The 21,204-nt window shown below is 43.6% G+C and overlaps 1 protein-coding gene across 1 annotated transcript in view; it reads right to left on the bottom strand.

Annotated features, from left to right (window-relative positions):
• LRP2 (LDL receptor related protein 2) overlaps positions 1–21,204 on the bottom strand; it is a 216,187-nt gene that overhangs the window by 125,636 nt on the left and 69,347 nt on the right. The window contains exons 9-16 of the mRNA XM_077319790.1: positions 20,347–20,466; positions 16,060–16,188; positions 15,111–15,280; positions 13,803–14,026; positions 12,608–12,814; positions 9,797–9,999; positions 5,656–5,796; positions 2,890–3,093 (exon numbers count right to left, since the gene is read on the bottom strand). Of these exons, the coding sequence (XP_077175905.1) occupies positions 2,890–3,093; positions 5,656–5,796; positions 9,797–9,999; positions 12,608–12,814; positions 13,803–14,026; positions 15,111–15,280; positions 16,060–16,188; positions 20,347–20,466 (1,398 nt within the window). The remainder of the gene's footprint in view (positions 1–2,889; positions 3,094–5,655; positions 5,797–9,796; positions 10,000–12,607; positions 12,815–13,802; positions 14,027–15,110; positions 15,281–16,059; positions 16,189–20,346; positions 20,467–21,204) is intronic.

The following is a 21,204-nucleotide window of genomic DNA, read 5'->3' as shown; positions in this document are numbered from 1 at the left end:
AAAGTGCCAAGTTTAATCCCTGGCATTTCCAATGAAACAGAATTCAACTAGGTTTGGGAAAGACACAGTTATAGTACTGAGCTAAACAGGCATTGGTCTCCCTCAGTACAATATAGCATCACCTTGAAGTACTGTGCTATTTTTATTTTTGGCTTCTTCAAAAATAAGAGAAATCTGTACCCTAAATAAAGCCGGACAGGGATGGTGGGAGGAGATGGGACTCATCATGTCCCTGACTAGCTGTCCGTCCAATGAAAAGCCAATCAGGTAGGCTGTCCCACCCCTGGCCAAAGCCCCCTCCACTGCCAGCCCACTCCATTCAACTACCTGCAAGAGGTAAGGTAGCCAGAGAGCACGAGCAGGGGAGGGGGCAGGGACCGCAGCAGGGACCGGGGCCTGGGAGGTAAGCCCTGGTCTCGCCGGCATGTGAGGGATGGGAAGGCCACGATCCCCACCAGTACGTCTTCCCCCTCCCCGTCCTGAGAAGGCCTGCCGCAGTGTCTCCAGGTCTCGGTGGGCCTGCCCTAGGTGGGAGATGAGAGAAGAGGCGAGTCCTTCACCAGTGTTCTCCCCCGCCCTGTGAAGGCCCGCCACGGCTTCTCCAGGCTTCAGTGGGCCTGCCCGGGGAGGGGGGGGGGGGAGAGAAAGCTAGTGCCAGTTGTATTTTAAATTACTACAGATATTTTGCTAGTTCTATAATAATTAATAGAATAAAGAAAAGAAAATTGGATTATCAAATTTCACTGTAATCCATAAATCTTCGATTACAATGTCTGACGAAGAGTGCTTGCACTCGGAAGCTCACGCCCTGAATAAATCTTTGTTGGTCTTAAAGGTGCCACTGGACTCTGATTCTATTGTGCTACTTCAGAAGAACAAGGCTACCCATTTGAATGTAATGTCTATACAATTATCAATTGTTCCTCATAAATTTTTAACATATACATCTACCCAATATGTTTTTATGTTTTCTTCTGGATTAATCTTTTCCAGGAATGAATACAGTTTGCATGAACTTTTTATTTTCCCTTAATAGTTTGTAGTAATTTTATCCATCAGCATTTAAAACCAGCATTTTCTCAACCACTTTTCCTCAGAAGTTGTCCCATTTTCCAACCAGTGCTTTGTTATAAATAATATTGCTGCCACTTCAACAAAATTAATGCTTATCTTCCATTTTTCAATAAAACAATAAAAATATTGGGCTAAAAGGACCTCAATAATCCCTAATGGTTGTACATATATCTGCTCAAAATTTGCTCACCATTGATAGTCTGGTCTCGTATGTTCCGTGAACCACATCTCTTTTCTGAATTACAGAAATAGACCTGGGTATTTCAATGCCGTATAGGAAACGACAGAATTCAACCCTTTACGCCAGTGGTCCCCAACCTTTATTAGGCTGGGGACCGGCAGGGCATCGGGCCGCACCCGCGCGGGCCACGCCCAGGCATCGGGCCACGCCCGCGAGCCGCTCCCGTGCATTGGGCCGCACGCGCGGGCGCGGCCTGCACGGGCGTGGCCTGGCCCTGATTCCCTCTCCCCACAGTAAGAAGCTTCCCGGGCCGCAAGCTTGCGGCCCGGGAAGTTTTTTACTGCGGGGGGGGCGGGAAAAGGGAGCCGCGGCCCGGCGCTATGGCCTTTGCGGCCCGGCGCCGGGCCGTGGCCCGCAGGTTGGGGACTATTGCTTTATGCAATATGTAGATGCGATTGCATTTTTTTTTCTTTTTAAAATTTTTAAGTGTAATAGGATGCCAAAGAAAAGATTTTTAAAGAATTCATTAAGTATCACTCCGGCATCTTCCTCTATTAGAAATATCCACATCTATTATTTTATCACAATCACTATAATATGACATATTCAAATTCTACTTCTCAACAATTTCTAACACAAATTTCCAGTTATCATTAAATTCTTCCAATGGTCTTGTATTTACAAGGTTAGTTAGTTAGTTTAGCCATAACACTGAAATCTCAGACCATATGTTTCACTCTGCAGGCTTGAATAGGTTGGTGATCCCTGGCCCCCAGGTCTGCCTGTTGGAATGAGCTTTTTCGGCCCTGGTCTCTGCCTGGTGGAACGAGCTCCTGGAAGAGCTGAGGGTCCTGCCAGAACTGGGTCAGTTCCACAAGGCCTGCAAGATCAGAGCTCTTCAACGAGGCTTTTGGTTGAAGCTGGGCTGACAAAAGATCTAGCCCCAACGTTGAACTTCCCCCTGATAACATTGTCCCAGGGACTTATCAGACTGGAGAAAGGATGAGGGGGGGGGGCTGAGGTAGGGTGGAGTGGGCTGGAGGATCTGTTCTATCATTTTTGTGTTTTTCTTAATGTTAGCCACCACGAGGCAGTAGGCTCATGAGCGGCAGTATATAAAGGTAGTTCTTGTTGTTTCCATCTTGCTGTAACTACAAGACTGGCGGCAGCAGTAGCTAATGGGAAGAATTTTTTGGCATTTTGGGGCAAGCTAGAGGGAAAAGCACTTAATAAAATGAACATAAGAGCCTCTTTGTGGCGCAGAGCGGTAAGGCAGCAGACATGCGGTCTGAAGCTCTGCCCATGAGGCTGGGAGTTTGATCCCAGCAGCCGGCTCAATGTTGACTCAGCCTTCCATCCTTCCGAGGTCGGTAAAATGAGTACCCAGCTTGCTGGGGGGTAAACGGTAATGATTGGGGAAGGCACTGGCAAACCACCCCGTATTGAGTCTGCCAAGAAAATGCTAGAGGGTGTCACCCCAAGGGTCAGACATGACGGTGCTTGCACAGGGGATACCTTTACCTTTAATATGAACATGGGATATAGGGGAAAGTTACTCTCTTTTTTTTCTTCATCATTTCAAGACACTGAGACTGGCAGACCGAGAAATCAAAATGGAGGGGTTTGCATCTCACCTGTCCCATCAGTCTTCTGTTTATAAATTATGTCTTTAGTGGTGTCTGAAAAGAAGACGGTGTCCTCCTGTGCATAGAAGTCAATTCCAATGTAGTAGGAAGGGCTCCCTGTGATAGGAATGATGACATCTTCCTGGTTGGAGAGATTGAATGGGATCCCACGTATTGCGAGCTGGGATGAAAAGAGCAAAAACTGTTGCACGGCTGGAAAAGGAAGGAACAAATGCAGAGGTTAGCTACTCAGCACATTTTTTATCCCGCTCTTCTTCTAAGATACTCAGGATGGCCCACATGGTTCTGTCACCTATTTTTATCTTCACAACAAACTCCCATGCAGTTGGATAGACTGCCAGAGAATGGCTGGGCCATATTCAGTCACCAAATGAGTTTCAGGGCTTGAGGCCTAGTCCGTCACTGTAGCTGCTGTGCCTATGGTGGAGCTCAGCTGGCTTTCTGTTACCACTGGATTTTAAATGACTACCTTTCCCCATTTTTAGTTTAATTTACAGAAAACAGCGGTGCACGGTACAAAAAAATGACATGGGAAAGACAAGCTGTATTAAAAATCAAAGTGGGAATTTAGATGTGAACAATTACATTAAAGCCTATAATGAAAAGGAACCTAACAAGGCCACAACTCAACCGGGGAACTGTACCTCCTACAGGAGTCAACAGAATTAAATACATTCCATTAAAATGAATCCATTAAAGGAATATGATTCAACTTCTTAGCCTTGTGTTTAAATCTAACAGATTTCCTTGGGACTGAGGTACAGCTACAGAAGAAGAAGAAGAAGAGTTGGTTCTTATATGCCGCTTTTCCCTACCCGAAGGAGGCTCAAAGCGGCTTACAGTCGCCTTCCCATTCCTCTCCCCACAACAGACACCCTGTGGGGTGGGTGAGGCTGAGAGAGCCCTGATATCACTGCCCGGTCAGAACAGTTTTATCAGTGCCCTGGCAAGCCCAAGGTCACCCAGCTGGCTGCATGTGGGGGAGCGCAGAATCGAACCCGGCATGCCAGATTAGAAGTCCGCACTCCTAACCACTACACCAAACAGACTCAGGATTCCATACAGGCTATCATGTCTTTCACTTGAGATGCTGTAAATACAGCCCTTGCTTAAGATTCCCACCTTCTCTTTGCTCCAAGTTCAGGATAGTGGACATATTTCACACCTCCATTTTATACTCCCAACAACTTGGTGAATGCGGCTGATATGACTGCCCCAGAGTCACCAGGTGAATTACACTGTGAAGCAAGAACTTCAATCTGGTCAGCCCAGTCTTAGTCTGACACTCTAACGTACCCTTTTTCAACCTGTTGACCGTGGAGGACTCTGTGAAATGGATTTCTGGCTACAAGAAACCCCAGAAGTACTCACATGCCCCTTCAGAGAAAAGGGCACAGAAGTACCATGTGGGAGACAGCCAATCAATTGATTGTTTGATTGAGGCTGGGTATATTGTTTGATCGGGTCATCTCCCTTCTCCTTGTGCCTGGACCTGGTATTAGACCAGGCCAGGATGAAGGACATTATCTCCTATCCTCTTTCCATGTGTGGTGCTACAGCCCTACTGATGCCTGGGAAGAATGGGTTGTTACTACCGCCATCTTAATTATTGATTGTTAATTGTCTAAATGCCAACTGTATTGTTGTTTTAATTGTTGTTATAGGGGTTTTTTAAGGGGTATGATTTTATGGGGATTTTATTATATGTTGGGAACGTGGTAATATTTGGAAATTTAATGGAATGTTTTATGTGATGTCAACCGCCGTGAGCCAGCTTGCTGAGAGCAGCAATATACAAATATAATTAATAATTAGAATAAATAAATAAATAAATAAATAAATAAATAAATAAATAAATACCATTTCCATCGTGGAGAAAGGCACTAGGGTTGTAGAGCAACATGGGATGTGGGCTCCATTGACATCTAGTGATGTTAGTGGCCATCCAAACTTCTGGGAAAGGCCACAAAACAACTAGGGATCTCTCATGTAACCCCAGGGTTCCCCATAACCCTGGCTGGGAAGTTCTGCTCTAATGGCTACATCCCAATGGCTCCCATTAGCCAATGAGAGAGTGTGTGTGGGGGGGGGGAGACTGATCACCCATTCATCTCTACTGAAATCTTCTATCACTCTGAAAACCAGTATTAGCAGTGCAATCCTAAACCTATTTACACCCTTCAATGGACTTAGGCGCATAGCTCTCCTTAGGAATATGCCTTAGGACCCGTAAAACATATTAAGTTCTGGCGATTTTGAACATTTTTATATATCCAAGATAACCTTCCAAATTAGAAAAAAAATTAAAAGCCAGAAAAATGGGATTTTTTAAAAAAGACCAATGGGAACCTGGACTAAAGAGTCTGAGATAAGTAAGTGAATAAGCCAGTCCAGACGTGAATTCTGTGATCACTGTTATTGCCATTAGACCCATGCATATGGTACTGACGGCCATTTCAATCTGTATGTGGCAGATATATATCCAGAGTTTTAACTGCGAGCCTCGTGGCAAATACTATGGGACTTAAAAGGAAGAAATGTATCTGTAAACATAGGAGACAAGCTGTAGCAGGCGATAGATCCTTCCCAGTATTACAGTTTCCTCCACAAAGACCACTTCTGAGAATGACACATGATACACACATTGTTAGATGTTTCTTATAATGGGATGAAGCGATTCTGAGGGTTCCACTTACTGAAACTGGGCAGGCCAACCATGAAAGACCAATTAAAAGGACCAATAAACATCCTTACCGATACAACGCCGGCCATCTGGATGCAAGTCGAAGCCAAGCATACATTTGCAGCGGTAGCCAAGACCATCGTTATCTGTCCTGTGGCTGAGCACACAGATCTGCTCGCATCCTCCATTATCACTCCCACAGGGGTTCCTTACTGAAAAGCAACACCAGCTGTAAAACTATCATGCATTATCACCATTTTTCTTGCTGTTTTATTTCGCCTGTATTTTTACTTAAACGCATACAGATCCAAGGTCCACTTGACTCCAGTCCTGCTAGATACAGAATGCCTCCTGGAAGACACTGAGCATTTTTCAACTAGCATTAAAACCACTTGATTCAGACCGCAGGTAGCAGCAACGAACTAAACAGAGAGAAACAGACCTATCCAATGGCAATGTAATAAATATATTCATAAAAGAAAGAAAAGTGTCCTTTTTTGTAGTTTTCCTTATCTCTTTATTCTGTAGGACTTCTCTGAGTCGCCAGTATTTTTATCAATTTTATAATTATAGAGAATTTAAACCTTATATATAATAACTAGGGGCAAAGCCCGTTGTATCCAAGAATACATCAGGTGCTAGAACTTGGCAGTGGGAAGAGGAAGGGGAGGAGTTATCCTGTCTGTAATACAAACAGTTGCTGGTAAGGGCTGGCCATAGTCCATAGCCCAGGAGGGACACATCTGCACCACTCTCTCCCAACTGCAGGCAAAAATGGCTCCTTTGAAGGCTGGATTCTGAGGCATTGTACGATTTTGAAGTCCCACCTCCAAACCTCCGGGAATATTTCTAACCTTGGGGTAGCTAACCTCCAGGTGGGGCCTGAATAGCTCCTGGAATTACAGCTCACCTGCAGAGTATAAAGATCAGGTCTCCAGGCAGAAAGGGCTACTTTGGAGAGGGTTGTGGTAGAGAAGAAACATTTAACGCCTCCCACACAGATTGTTGTTGAATTGAGACCTACTGCACAAGGTTGTTGTGCAGATGAAACAGGACACAAAAAACCAGGGTCATCTGCAGAATAACGCTGTGCAGTGGCCTCAAACCTGCAGAGAGTTGCAAAGAAAGACACATGGTTTGGCTGTGTCTAACCCCCAGGCAGAGCAGTATTTTAAGTGAGAAGAGGCTTTTCTGTGGCTTCCCTGTAAGGCAACTGTTTGGCAGAAGGGGATAGTCCCCCCCACCCTCAAAAGGAATGCCCTCATGCTCCCCTGCATTGCTCTTGGAAAGGCCTCCCTTCCCTCAGTCAGGGCCTGTCAGTCCAGGGCCATGGGACCAATTGTTGCCCTTCCTCATCACGGACTGAGCCCACCTCAACACCCCTTACTGTTTTATTAAGAGGGAAAAGATAAAAATATAATATTGACCACAGGCTCACATAGTTTTGGGGATACCCCAGTAAAGCATTAGTAAAGCAATAGTAAAGTAGCAGGGAAATAGTAGTAAAGCAATAGTAAAGTAATGGTGAAGCTGTAGTGAGGTGATAGTAAAGTTGTAGTAAAGTGATAGCAAAGCATTAGTAATGTCATAGTGAAGTGATAGTAAAGCTGTGGTAAAGTTGTAGTAAAGTAACAGTGAAGCATTAGTAGTCATAGTAAAGTGGTAATAAAATGATAGCGAAGTGATAGTGAAGCATTAGTAAAGTTGCAGCAGTGGTAGTGAAGTGTTAGTAAAGTTGTAGTAAAGTGACAGTATAGTTGCAGTAAGATCATAGTAAAATCATAGTAAAGTCATAGTGAGAACATAGTAAAGTCGTAGTGAAGTTGTGGTGAAGTGGTTGAGTGATAGTAAGGCTGTGGTAAAGTGCTATTAAAGCTGTAGTAAAGTGTTAGTAAAGTTGTAGTAAAGTGATAGTGCAGCTGTAGTGTGGCTGTGGTAAAGTGCTATTAATGCTGTAGTAAAGTGTTAGTAAAGCCGTAGTGAGGTGATAGTAAAGCTGTAGTAAAGTGTTAGTAAAGCTGTAGCAAAGTGGTAGCTACAGCTTTACTATCACTTTGCTACAGCTTTACTATCAGTCCACTACAGCCGTACTATCACTTTACTACAGCTTTAATAGCACTTTACCACAGCCACACTACAGCTGCACTATCACTTTACTACAGCTTTACTAAAGCTAGTGATAGTGAAGCTGTAGTGTGGCTGTGGTAAAGTGCTATTAAAGCTGTAGTAAAGTGATAGTAAGGCTGTAGTGGACTGATAGTAAAGCTGTAGTAAAGTGATAGTAAAGCTGTAGTAAGGTGTTAGTGGGGTGGTGGTGAAGCTGCAGTAAAGTATTAGTAGAGTGGCAGTGAAGCTGTAGTAGTGAAGCTGTAGTAAAGTTGTGGTAGCGTGGTGAAGTGAAGTGACAGCGAAGTTGTTGTGAAGTGATAGTGAAACATTAGTAAAGTTGTAAAGTTGTGAGAAAGTGATAGTGAAGTCGTGGTCAGGTTGTTGTGAGGTTGTAGTAAAACATTAGTAAAGTTGTAGTAAAGTGATAGTGAAGTTGTGGTGAAGTGTTAAAGTGATAGTGAAGTTGTAAAGTTATAGTAAAGTTGTAGTAACTTTGTGGCAAAGTTGTTGTAAAGTATTAGTGAAGTTGTGGTAAAGTTGTAGTGATGGTGAAGTATTAGTGAAGTTGTAGCGGAGTAGTAGCAGAGCAATAGTGTAGTAGTAAAGCAGTAGTGAAGTGATAGTAAAGTATTAGTAAAGTAAAGTATTAGTAAAGTAGTGATAAAGTAGCAGTGAAGTAGTACTGGTAGTAGTAGTACCCCTTGGGGGCTGCCCTGCCACTCTGCTGCCGGCTCACCTTTGGTGCTCTACAGTGGGCGCCATGGCTGGGGCGCCATGGCTCAATGGCTCAATGAGGTACTGCGCAGCTGCTGCTGGCAGTGCCCCCCCAGCGGTCGGCGGGAAGTCAGGGGCACTGGCAGGAAAGCAAGCGGAGCAGGGCTCAGGCGGCAGCGACATCCCTCGGCAAAAGACTACCCCCCCCCCCCAGGCCTCAGTAAAATTGTCAAGCGTAGACCAGTCCCCGGTGATAAAAAGGTTGGGGACCACTGCTGTGGAGCACTTGATTGAGCTGGGTATTAAAATAAAAAGGGCAGGGTAAGGAGAGTGATGTTTAAGGACTCAACATTATAAGTTTCTTCCCACCTTGTGCATTATGAGGTGCAGGCTGGAATAATTAGGCTGTGCTAGACTGGAGCTGGCATCAACTTGCAAGTGAGCCTTCTAGAATCCTCTGTCTTTTATTTATGTTATCTATTATTTAATTATTTAATTAGTATCACACCCCTCACAAAATCTCAGGGTGGCTAACAAGGTAAGAGTTTACTATAAACCCATACAGTAGAATAAAGGTAAAATATCATATAAAATGGGGTAAGATATAAAATGGGGGTAACCCATACAGCTCCTCCATAAAATCAATAGTAAGCCCCACTTAACTAGTCCCAGCATTGGCGGCCTGGGGAAAAGATTATATTTTTACCCCAGAGGTAGAGGGACCCTGTGTGTTCCATCTATAGGGTTCTAGAAAATCATTTGGCCAACAACTGCATTTCATATATTCAGCAATGTAGCCTGCCATGATCTCCTTCATTCCAGAAGGCTAAGGTACAACTGTTGGCACATTTCTAACCTTCCTGCACACACGAGACATAGACAAGCAGCACCATGGCCTCAATCATCTGTTTCTATCTCTCCACCACCATTATTTTTAAACATTTACCTCGATGAGTTCTAGAGAACTAAAAAACTCCACTGCCAAGGGAATCAGTAAGCTGGAAGCCTCCCTAAGGTACACGCCTCATGAAGTAAATGTGGTTCTTTGGGGTGCAGGTAATTGGGAATGTGGGTCTTCATGAGATGTGAAGTGAGTACCAATGACACAAATGTTCTTTTTTCCTTCTAAATTTTAATATATTTTTTCAAAGACCAGCCAAAATCTCATGTGGAAGAGTGGAACTTATTCATGCAGCTGTGTGCAAAGATCTCCTCAAAAGCTCACGGGTATCACAGCTTTAACACTACAGATTACATAGGAGGGAGGGCAGGAATCTCTGCCATGATTTTTCACACACAATGGGTATTGCTCAGACCTTTGGAAAACCTACAATAGGATACAGCAAATTTAAAGCAGTTTACGTCTACTGACTCTCTTCATTGACTTACCGTAAGGCTGCCTCAGAGCATGATAAACTGTTACTCCATATGGACGTAATGATGACTGATAAAGAATTTGTGGGTTAGAATCAGCAAATTTATTAGCCTTCATCACTGCCATCTTTGTCCAGTCGGTAAAATATATATTGTGTTCAAAAAGGCTTATTCCATAGGGGTGTGGAATCAGTAATCCTCCATGAGCAATCGTTCTCCTGTTGAAAAGATATTTTTTTGTTTTACAGAAAACAGAGTTTCTACAGGCACAAAATCTCTACTCCTTGACATCCTTGAGACCCACGGCTATTCTGAACCAGGTTTTTGCTGCAAGTAAGCTTCGTAAAAACACCTCTTCCCCCTCCCCCAACTCCACACACAGTGTAATTATCTGTCAACTGCTCTCTTGTTTGTTTTCGGAGCTTTTCCTGCATTCGTTCAAACCATCCTAAAGGTGGTCTGAAAAAAAAAAAACACAGGGAAAAATGAAGCAAAACTAACAAAACAACGACTAGAAAATGATACTGTGTGTTAAAGGTAAAGGTATCCCCTGTGCAAGCACCGAGTCATGTCTGACCCTTGGGGTGACGCCCTCCAGCATTTTCATGGCAGACTCAATACAGGGTGGTTTGCCAGTGCCTTCCACAGTCATTACCGTTTACCCCCCAGCAGCAAGCTGGGTACTCAACCCTGGGTACTGTGTGTTAGGGATGGGAAAACTTGATGCCGTTAAAAAAACCTAATGGCAGAAAGACTAAAGACTGCATTAAATGACTTTGTGGCTGCCCTACAGTATACAATTTGTATACTGACCATCTCAGAAAGAAAATCACATTAGAAGCAAAAAGAAAGAGAGAGATGCAAAGCAGAGGTGCCAAAATGGTGTCTGGAGATGGTAAAATGTCTCCAATCCGAAACATGCTTACTTAGGAGTTAAGATCCACCTAATGGTGAAACTAAGTAATAGTTCACAGGACTAGGCTACATGTAGGGTAACCCACATTCCTACATTAGTTAAGTCAGAGGGGAAAAACTTAAGTTTGTAACCCTTGTCTTAACTGTGACCCGACCTGGATCGGCCAGGCAAGGCTGATCCCACCAGATCTCGGAAGCTAAACAGGACCAGCCCTGGCTAGCACTTGGAAGGGGGACCTCCAAGGAATACCAGGGTTGTGACATGGGGACAAAACAATGGCACACCACCTCCAAACATCTCTTGCCTGGCTGTCAGACAATTTTAGGATCACCTGTCTATATTACACACATGCCATACAATCAATCAATCATTTTTAATGAAACATGAGTATTACACAAAAGAAGTTACTTATAATGTGTCAATGCACAGGCTTACAAGTGCATTTTCCTATGTTATTTTAACAAGCTCACTATGCAATACTTTCTTATTTGACTGGGAAAACATGAGAAGTCTTTCAAAAAGTAATAAAAACCTGCTCATTGGATGCAACGCCACATAATAGGTTCTAGGGCTTTTATCTTAGAGCAAGAAAGATTATTCCAACTATCTGCATTCCTGGTTCACTAAAAAGCCTTGAAAAGCACAGATTACAAAGCAAAACAAAGATACCACGATCACATTAAAAGGAAGATGTTTCCTGCTGCAAATGAAAACAGAAAAATATGCAGGAAGCAGATGTGAGGTGCCAAGACCCAGCAACCACATAGAGGCAGGCCCAGTTTAGGGCATAATATTGGCAGCAGAAATACCATTTCCTACCAAAAATACTTCCAAGGAGAATATCATTGCCTCCTCCTGTAAGTATATGGAACATGAAGCGGGTATATTCTTCTGCTCTTCCACTAATAATCGGACCCACTATTGTGCATATACATTAAACCAGGGGTAGTCAAATTGCGGCCCTCCAGATGTCCATGGACTACAATTCCCAGGAGCCCCTGCCAGCGAATGCTGGCAGGGGCTCCTGGGAATTGTAGTCCATGGACATCTGGAGGGCTGCAGTTCAACTACCCCTGCATTAAACAGTTCATGACTTGTCATTGTATAGTCACACTGCCTAAAAGGTGATGCTCTTAACCCTGCAGTCTAGTTCTATTGCATCATTTGATATTTGTATAATATTATCTTTGTTTCCACCATTTTAATTGGATTACAGTATCCTTACTGCACTGACATTACTTCTGTAAACTGCTTTTTAATTGTACTATACTGTCCTTATGGAATTTTTTTTTAAACCCTGTAATCCATCTTTAGTTCTGGCAAGAAAGGCAGATTACAAATCAAGTGAAAAAAATAATGATTACATAATCTGCCTTTTAATTGGAATACACTGTCCTTATGGCATTTTTTTCAGCCTGTAATCTGCCTTGAGTCTCAGTGAGAAAGGCACCCTATAAATGAAGTAAATAAAATGACAGTAAGAAATAATATAGGTCCAGTGGTTAAAATGTGAAAATCAGGCATTTCATAACAGAAATCAGAACGTTTACTGCTACTGAACAGTCTTGTGAAGAACAAAGTTTGAGTCTAGTAGCACCTTTAAGACCAATAAAGTTTTATTCAAGTGATTAGCTTTCATGTGCATGCACACTTCTGTGGAATCCTGTGGAATATCTGTGGAGGTCAAAAGCCCATCCCTTGAATAAAACTTTGCTGGTCTTCACTGGACTCAAAATTTGTTCTGCTGCTTCAAACCAACACAGCTTTCCATCTGAATCAGTCTTGTGAAGCCTAAATGAAGATCCACACTGCAGCAGAATAGGTAAACTCACTTTTAAAAAGGATTTCTTAAAAACCTGAGAAAACCATTAAACAGCCTGGAAAATGTGCAAATAAATACTTCCTCGCACCTTTGTAACCCATCATAAGTTACAGTTTCGATGTAATCGAATCGGCTATCCAGCCAGTAAATCCTCTTTGATACAATATCCAAAGTTATCCCAGCAGGCCAGCCCAATTTTGTTTTCACCAAGTCGAGACGGTTTGTCCCATCCATGAAGGCTCTTTCCACTTTAGGATTGCCAGAAAGATTATCCCAATCTGAGAAAAATAAATAGCTATAAAAGAGGGAGGGGGAAGTTATATATATTTTTTTTCCAAATCATTTCATCATTTAAAACCAACATTAAACATTTTTAAATTATCTGCCCCGTTCTAACCTCATCGATGTAATTCAGTCCAACTGTACTTACAGATAGATGAGAATAATGACAGTGTACAAACCCAGCAGGGAGCTTCATGAGGAATATCTATAAGGCTTACACAAACATTCCGCCCTCCTTGAAGCAGCTAGCATCAGTTTTTGCACTTCTGCTCTGTTGCCCATCCTTGCTGCCATGTTCAATGAATTATCCTGCCCTTGTCAACTAAGAAATTTCCAAGACACGGAGAAGACGGAAGAGCAATACCGCACCCTTCATCAGATAGTGCTTCAAATGGGGGTTGCTACTGAGTGGGTATGATAACATAACATGCAGTTTCATTACATGGATCTCCCAATAATCATTCAGAGGATCTCCCCAGGGTTGCACACAGACATGATGCCTTTCCCAAACAAGTGGGTTTAATATACAACAAAACCCCAGTCAAAGACAAACAGACTGCAGGTTGATTACCAGGGGAGATGACTAACATGCGTTAGGATGTTGCTGCTGTGATAAAGCCACTCAAATGCCTGGCAAGCTACACCTACTAAAGCAGAAAAGCTAAGTATCCAACAATCCCCCTTTAACCAAGACATAAACTGTAAGACACGTCTCCATTTTTATATTCAGGACCATCTTTCTCTGGCTCTGAGCCTGCAAAACGTTCAAAGCAGCTAGATCCCAAACCTCACTAGACCTTTGGCTTATACTAATATTAAGGAGTTGCAAGTGCTTCTCTCCTCCAAGATTTGACTGAAACGCCTAGCTCCAAATTCAAGCGTTGTTCCTGAGAATAATGTCCGCAGAAATGAACACAGAAACACAATGTCCCAAAGTGTTAACATTCATTATCCGGTCTGTAAACAAAAGGGATTCGGTTTCATCCAGTGGGATTACTCACCCAACTGTAGGATCAACAGCCACTCCTCTAGGGTTTCCCAAACTCTCTGCAATAAGTGTTACACGACTGGTTCCATCAAAATTGACCATGTCGATTCTGTTGACGCTGGTCTCCACTATGTACAGCTTATTGTTAATCCAGTCCACAGCTAGATTTTCAGGTGTGTCAACTGAAACATTTAAAACTTCGTGGATATCAGAGCCATCAATGGCAACTGAGAAAACCTGGAGATTAAATTTGAATTAGAATGATGGGATCTTCAGATATTCATCTGGCACATCAATCTTAAGAAATTCATAAACAGAGGCCTCTGACCAAGCGTTCCTCAAAGAAATATGATAATGTTCATACCTCATGCAACCCTGACAGACTTTCCTATGGCACCTCCAGTAAGTTCCTGTGATTTACCAACTTAATTTATCCCAATGACTCAAATTAAGCACTGGTATTTGTGTGCTGATACTCATTTAATGAAATGTTTGTAACTCTCCCCAGAGAGCTTTTTAATTCCAGATTGAATGAAATGTTTGTAACTTTTTCCAAAGGAGTGTTTTAATTCCAGATTGAAGGAAATGTTTGTAACTTTTCCCAAAGAGCGTTTTAATTCTAGATTTCTTCCCATGGCTTGAGTGTAAACTTCTGGAAAAACCCCCTTGCAGAGCACACACGCACCAACACTGTGATCTTCACCAAGACATGAGAAAGAAAACATAGGATGTCATGCTCTGTAGTACTCAGAGGGCCATACAAGTTAATAAGAGAACTCAGAGCGCCACACAAGTTAACAAGCTGAGAGGAAACTCACCCCTCACCCCACAGAGCCACAGCAGAGAGATTCAAAGATTAAAACCAAAAAATGAACAAGCTATTGGCACATAGTACACAAGGCTGTCAATATTGCTTACCCAGTGCCCAATTATCTGTAATATACTTTATCTGATTTTTATCTTCTTGGAGAACACAGAACTTTCACATTTGAAACGATCCGATGTCAAGAAATTACAAAGAGAAATACATCCAGGTTTGAAAGAATGTCTACTATTTCTCTTAATTAGCTTTTTGGACTCCATTTCCAATAATACCCAGAGCTGCTCAAGAGAGTGCCCTATAATGGCATGCTTTGTTTGATGTATCACATGTAAGAGCATAGCTTGTAAAATGTGGTAATTATCGCAAGACCATCTCAAAGTTCGTTTTTGTTGGAAAACAAAGAGAAGCCATGCATCTGTTCCCAGAAACGAAAGGTTATCAACACATCCTCACTCCTGGATCCTTCCATGTCCAAAAATGCCATTTTGCTTGACTTACTTTATCTTGCACTGTATCGGTCCAAAATACCCGACGCAGCTGAAAGTGGAAGTCCACGCCAACAGCCACTCCGCGATTCCAAGACTGTATCAAGGTTCGGAAACTCCTTCCATGAAGATCTCCAATCAGCAAATCCCGGCCGTTAGAAAAAATGATTGAAGCCACTCCAGCTGAAAATGTAGAAGACATGGATATGATACAGGGCTCCCCAACTATTTTGGACTTGCGGGCATCTTTGGGATTGTGACACAGGGTGGCGGACGCATGCACAAAATGGCTGCTGGAAGAGGTGGAGTCTCCCCTTCCCTTCAAGCTAGTGAGCCTCCTTGCTTCATGGATGCTGCTGCTCAGTAGGAAAACAACCTTAAAACATACTGCCCAACAGGTGGGAAGGAGAGTAAGGCCCACTGCAGTTTCCATTCCTCAGAGAAGATCTTTGTGATGTGATGCAATGCAATTGCCACTGCTGAAGAAATCTTTTTTCACAGTGAATGAGAACAAGCCCCCGCTGGATCTGCTCATTTCCTGAAAAATGCTTGGAAGGTGCCAGACAAGGCACCTGCAGGCTGCAGGCACAGAAGGCCACGCTGACAGGGAAGAGGAAGAGCAGTGGCCTTCCTCCACAATGACTCTGATTCTATGGCTTAAGGTCCCAGGCGAGCAACAACCAAAAATGTGATGGGGAAAGGCAGTGACAATGGGACACTGGAAGGCACTGCAGGGTTTTAAGCATGCCTTCTTTATACTCGAAAGCATTCCATTCCGTTATACTTGAGAGCATTCCATTCCATTATACTCGAGAGCATTCCATTCCATTATACTCGAGAGCATTCCATTCTTCACAAGCATGTAAATGGCCTTCCTGTTAAGTGATTACAGTTTGACAAGATAATGTGAGCTTTGGAAGGATCGCTCAAGGGAAATTCAGCTTCGGGAGCTACTGACTTACATGAGGCGTTGGCTCGGCAGTGGCGGTGCTGCTCAAGGACATATCCGTCTGCACAGTGACACTGATGGTGGCCGACACGATCTTCACATCCTTGGTCACAGACCCCCCACATCTTGCAGTCATCAAAGTCTGGGTAAGAACAGGAAGGGTTAAAAACATTAATGAACGCACCGCAACACAAGGAATTGAATGGTTTCCCTTCATGCTGGCTGGTTTTCTTTTTGAAAAGCCTAACAAAAACTGTGATTCTCCCCTTCTCCCTCCTCTAAAAAGCTCAAACACCAGATTGCTGTTTTTTTCCTGTACAATACAACCCAGTGAGCCCAGGGCAGCTCTTTCCTGAGCCAACCTGGGGCCATTATTTTTTTCTCAGTCCACAGAGAGACCACATTAAATTATCATGTCTTCTCAGACAATGAGGCTGCTTTCCAAGATCAAAACTTCTTGCAAGTAATCTTTTCTTGTCCTGGCCTGGATAGTGCAGGCTAGCTCCAGCCTGTCAGATCTCAGTCCTGCTAGGATGGTTGGGAGACCACTGAGGAATATCAGGGTCCTGACACAGAGACAGGAAGTGGCAAATTACCTCCCTTAGTCTCTTGTTTGCAAACCCGACATCAGCGGTTCTCAAACGTCTTACCTCCGCGACCCCGACGGCGGCCTGCGCATGTGCACAGTTGATGTACGTGGGTGCGCACATGTACAAAAATCAAGGCAGCGTGGAGGCAACCATGGTTCCACCGGCTGTCACCCACCACCTCCACCCACCTCCGCCAGCCGCAACCTCCACCCGCCTCCACCTGCTACTGCCGCGGGCTGCCGCCACTGTGGCGGCCAGCAACCTGGCAACCCCACAGAAGGGGCCAAGTGACCCCAAATGTGGTCAGGAGGTTGAGAACCACTGCCCTACACGGTTGTTAGAAGTCAGCTGCAATATGACAGCTTCAAAAAGAGGAAAAGAAACTTTTTTTCCTGCAGAGACCTGGAGACCCCCCCCCCCCACCAGTTCACATCATGTTCTCAAGTCACTTTCAGTCTATGGTAACCCTTTAAATTAATGTCCTATCAGTAACAGCCATTCTCAGGTCTTAAAAATGTGGTTTCCTCAATGGAGTCAATTCATCGCATGTTCAGTCTTCCACTTTTCCTGCTGCCATCAACTTTCCACAACATTATTTGTATTTTTCCAGTGACTCTTGTTCTGACCAAAAGTACAAAAGCTTCAGTTTATTTGTTTTAGCTCCCAGGAGAAAGTTGCAAAATGGAGCTCCTCCACTGGGCATTTGGTTGAGGTTGACCTAAGCCATCGCTCCCAATTGGACCCCCATCTCCCCCCCCTCCTACCATGACTGTTAGGAATCTGCCCAACCCCTGGGTCTCAGTACAAGTAGAGCTAAGGCTCTATGCAGTTCCACCTTCCTCTAATGTTATTGTTGTCATTGTTACTATGTTAATGTTATTGCTGTTACCACTTTACTGTTACCAGAATGATGTTACTTGTACCATTTTGTTGCTTCATGTAAACCTCCCTGAGCCTTCGGGGAGGGCGGTACATAAATAAAATAAATAAATAAAATAAAGATATTCCTGAACGTCCTGTCTTTCTGGGATGGATGTTGTCTAATCAACCTTCTAAATTATTGTGAGTATTTTTTATCACAAGGACAAAAACAAATTCCTGAGTAGTTACAAGCTTTTGGAAGCAAAGCAAACAGCCTAGAAGCCTGACTTCAGACATCGACCCTGAAGCCAGACTGTCTCCTATGCTCCCATCCAAAGTCGTGAAGCAGCCAGAAGATGTACCGATGCTAATCTGGTCTCAGCTTCTGGTATTAGCAGATTAAACCTCTTCACCTCACTAAACATTAGGCCAGCAGAAACTGGATCACTGTAACTTTTCTGCTGCTCTCCAACTAAGGCAAATGCCAGGGCACCCCAGAAGCTACTGCTCACAGAGTTGATAAACCTGTCTGGCTAACACCACGCCAGACTGCAGGTGGGGGCTTAGGTATCCCCTTGAGACCAAAACCTTTCTGAACATACAGAGCTCATGTCATGGAGAAGAGTAAGCCAGATCCTCTTCCCCTGACGCTGCAGTTACACTCAGACGTCTTGCACGAACTGGGGTTTGATTGGAGACCGGTAGCACCTTAAGGTTTCCACTTTCAAGAGTCAAAGCACCTTTCTGAATTTGGAGTTTGTTCACAGTGGACAGGCTGGGATTCTGCACACCACCACCCCTCCTCTGGCATGGGGTGCCAAGACTGAAGGTGCAAGTTTTTAATCAAAATCCAACTCTGTGCTATGTTCAAATGCAGTGCCCTAACAAGGTGTTTGTTTCTCAACTGGAAGGGCTCTTACCGTACAACCCCTAAGATCACTTTTCCAGGAACATGCCTCATTGAACAGACTTGGATTCTATGGAGATCTGCTTAGGATTGCACGCTTAGCTAGATTTGGATTCCTAGCTATTGGGAAGGCAACTAGCTTCAATTTGTTAAGACATCTAGATTCAGAATTAGTGAAAGATTTCTGTCTTCAGTTTCAGTGTGCAATACTGGGGGAAAGGGCATACAAATGCCCAACAATTGACCTTGTTGGTGCAAATCATATTAAATAAACTCCTGATGGTTTGTGATGTCTGAATCCAGCATAAGAGTTCTTGGGAAATGTTGCCACTGAAAAAAATTCAACTCCCTAGAGAAGTAACTCCTAATGCTGTCATTCAAAAAATAAAACTTTCATTATTGTGCATTACCAGCCTAACTACAACTTAATGAACTAAAGATGTTCCTTTTGTTATTTCAGTGTTTCTGGATCTGGTTTTTTGTCAGAAATAAAAGTTTCATTGAAGCCCAAAGTTCATGCTGAAGACCTTTTAGCCCCACCAAAACTGGACTTTCTGTCAAAGTTTCAGAATACAACTACAGGATTTCTCGTCCTGGTGATAGCACATATGAACACAACGTGAAAACTGTAACATAAAACACACAGAATTCTAAACCTAGACATCAAGCACCTGGTCCCTGTTTAACAACTGAAACATATTTAAAACACAGATTTCCATCGTATGGGACTATCATGTTTGAAGGACCACCTTTCCCATTATGTCCCACACAGGACACTATAGTTCAATCAGCAAAATTAGTTCAGTATCCCCATCCCCTTGGACATCAAATTCGCCCTGACCTGGACCTGTGGAACACTCTGCCCAATGAGGTCAGAGAAACCTTCACCACTTCCACAGGGCTTGCAAAACAGAACTATTCCAACAGACCTATGGTTGAGGCCTGAAGTAACATCAGAAACCATTGTCCTCTATGTCCAACTTGACCAAGGCAAAACCTTTAAAGAGGGATACTTTGTATGAGCCAACCCCACTCCCTATATGAGAGACAACATTGCAGGCAATTCTAATATTTAACTCTGTGTTTTAATGGCTTAGTGTTTTAAGGATGATGATGTTATTCGTTCAGTTGTGTCCGACCCTTGGCGATTCTATAGGAAAGTTTTCGCCATTTTTAATGTTTAGTGTTTTAATGTTCAATGTTAAATTTTATTTTGTCATTTTGAAATTCTATATGTTTGTATTACTGTAATAATTCACCCTGAGTTACTGAAAAAAGGACGGAATATAAATTTCAAAATAAAAAGAGTTCTTATATGCCACTTTTCTCTACCAGGAGTCTCAAAGCGGCTTATAATCCTCTCCCCACAACAGACACCCTGTGAGGTGGGTGAGGCTGAGAGAGCCCTGATATTACTGAAGAACAGCTGGTTCTTATATGCTGCTTTTCCCTACCCGAAGGAGGCTCAAAGCGACTTACAGTCACCTTCCCTTTCCTCTCCCCACCACAGAAACCCTGTGAGGGAGTTGGGGCTGAGAGAGCCCTGATATTACTGAAGAAGAAGAAGAAGAAGAGTTGGTTCTTATATGCCGCTTTTCTCTATCTGAAGGAAAGCTACTTACAGTCACCTTCCCTTTCCTCTCCCCACAGACACACTGTGAGGTGGGTGAGGCTGAGAGAGCTCTGATATTACTGCTCGGTCAGAACAGCTTTGTCAGCGCTGTGAGGAGGCCAAGGTCACCCAGCTGGTTGCATTTGGGGGAGCGGGGAATCTAACCCAGCTTGTCAGATTAGAAGCCAGCACTCCTAACCACTACACCAAATAAAATTAAAATCATAGTATAATTTAGACAATGTAAAGATCCAAAGTATAACATTCTTGAGAACAGCAAGAAAACAAGTTTAGAGTCAGGCAGTCAATAGCTCCATGTTCTCCACTTACCAATGCAGGTGCGGCTGTCATTGATGCTGATGACGTATCCCGCAGGGCAGTAGCACGCTCCTCCAGAGGGGGAAGAGTGACAACGGTACTGGCAACTCAAGGCTGCACAGCGAGATATGTCTGCAAAGAAGAATATGCAGTCTGAATGCTGATTGAGGCGGAACAGCTACAATTAGGATCAAAGTACCAAGATGCACAGCTACAGTCTCGGCCACCATTAACGTACACGTAAGAAGTCATATTGACGGTGTGAGGCTTACGATCAGGTGACCTTAAGGTACATGCAACGGCAAGACATCACTGGAAAATCCGACAACTTTGCAACATGATTGTTATGGTAGTTCAGCCAAGAGATATGAGCATCAGAATTGGTTCAAGTTATTTTTTCACCTCAAGCAAAGCATACCATCGCTTCCTCCTGTGCCGCCATCAGGCAAGCCCAAGTTGAACCTCTCTGGCATCGCCCTGGGGCTCCAATTTGGCAAAGTGGAAAAGACAACTAAACCACTGATCTCTGAGGTGGAGTTTGGCCACCTTCCTTGCTGGGCCTCCCCATCCTGGTGACCACAGCCAGTATCAAGAACAGCAATGTAACGCTAACCATTCTACTTAAGTCCATGTGTTTAGAAGGGTGTAAATTTGTTTGAGCTTCTTGTGGTGCAGAGTGGTAAGGGAGCAGACATGCAGTCTGAAGCTCTGCCCATGAGGCTGGGAGTTCGATCTCAGCAGCTGGCTCAAGGTTGACTCAGCCTTCCATCCTTCCAAGGTCGGTAAAATGAGTACCCAGTTTGCTGGGGGGTAAACGGTAATGACTGGGGAAGGCACTGGCAAACCACCCCGTATTGAGTCTGCCATGAA

Source organism: Paroedura picta, chromosome 2, assembly GCF_049243985.1.
Source record: "Paroedura picta isolate Pp20150507F chromosome 2, Ppicta_v3.0, whole genome shotgun sequence".
Lineage (NCBI taxonomy): Eukaryota > Metazoa > Chordata > Lepidosauria > Squamata > Gekkonidae > Paroedura > Paroedura picta.
Note: the sequence above shows the minus strand (reverse complement) of the source record. Positions and strands in the feature narration are given on the sequence as shown.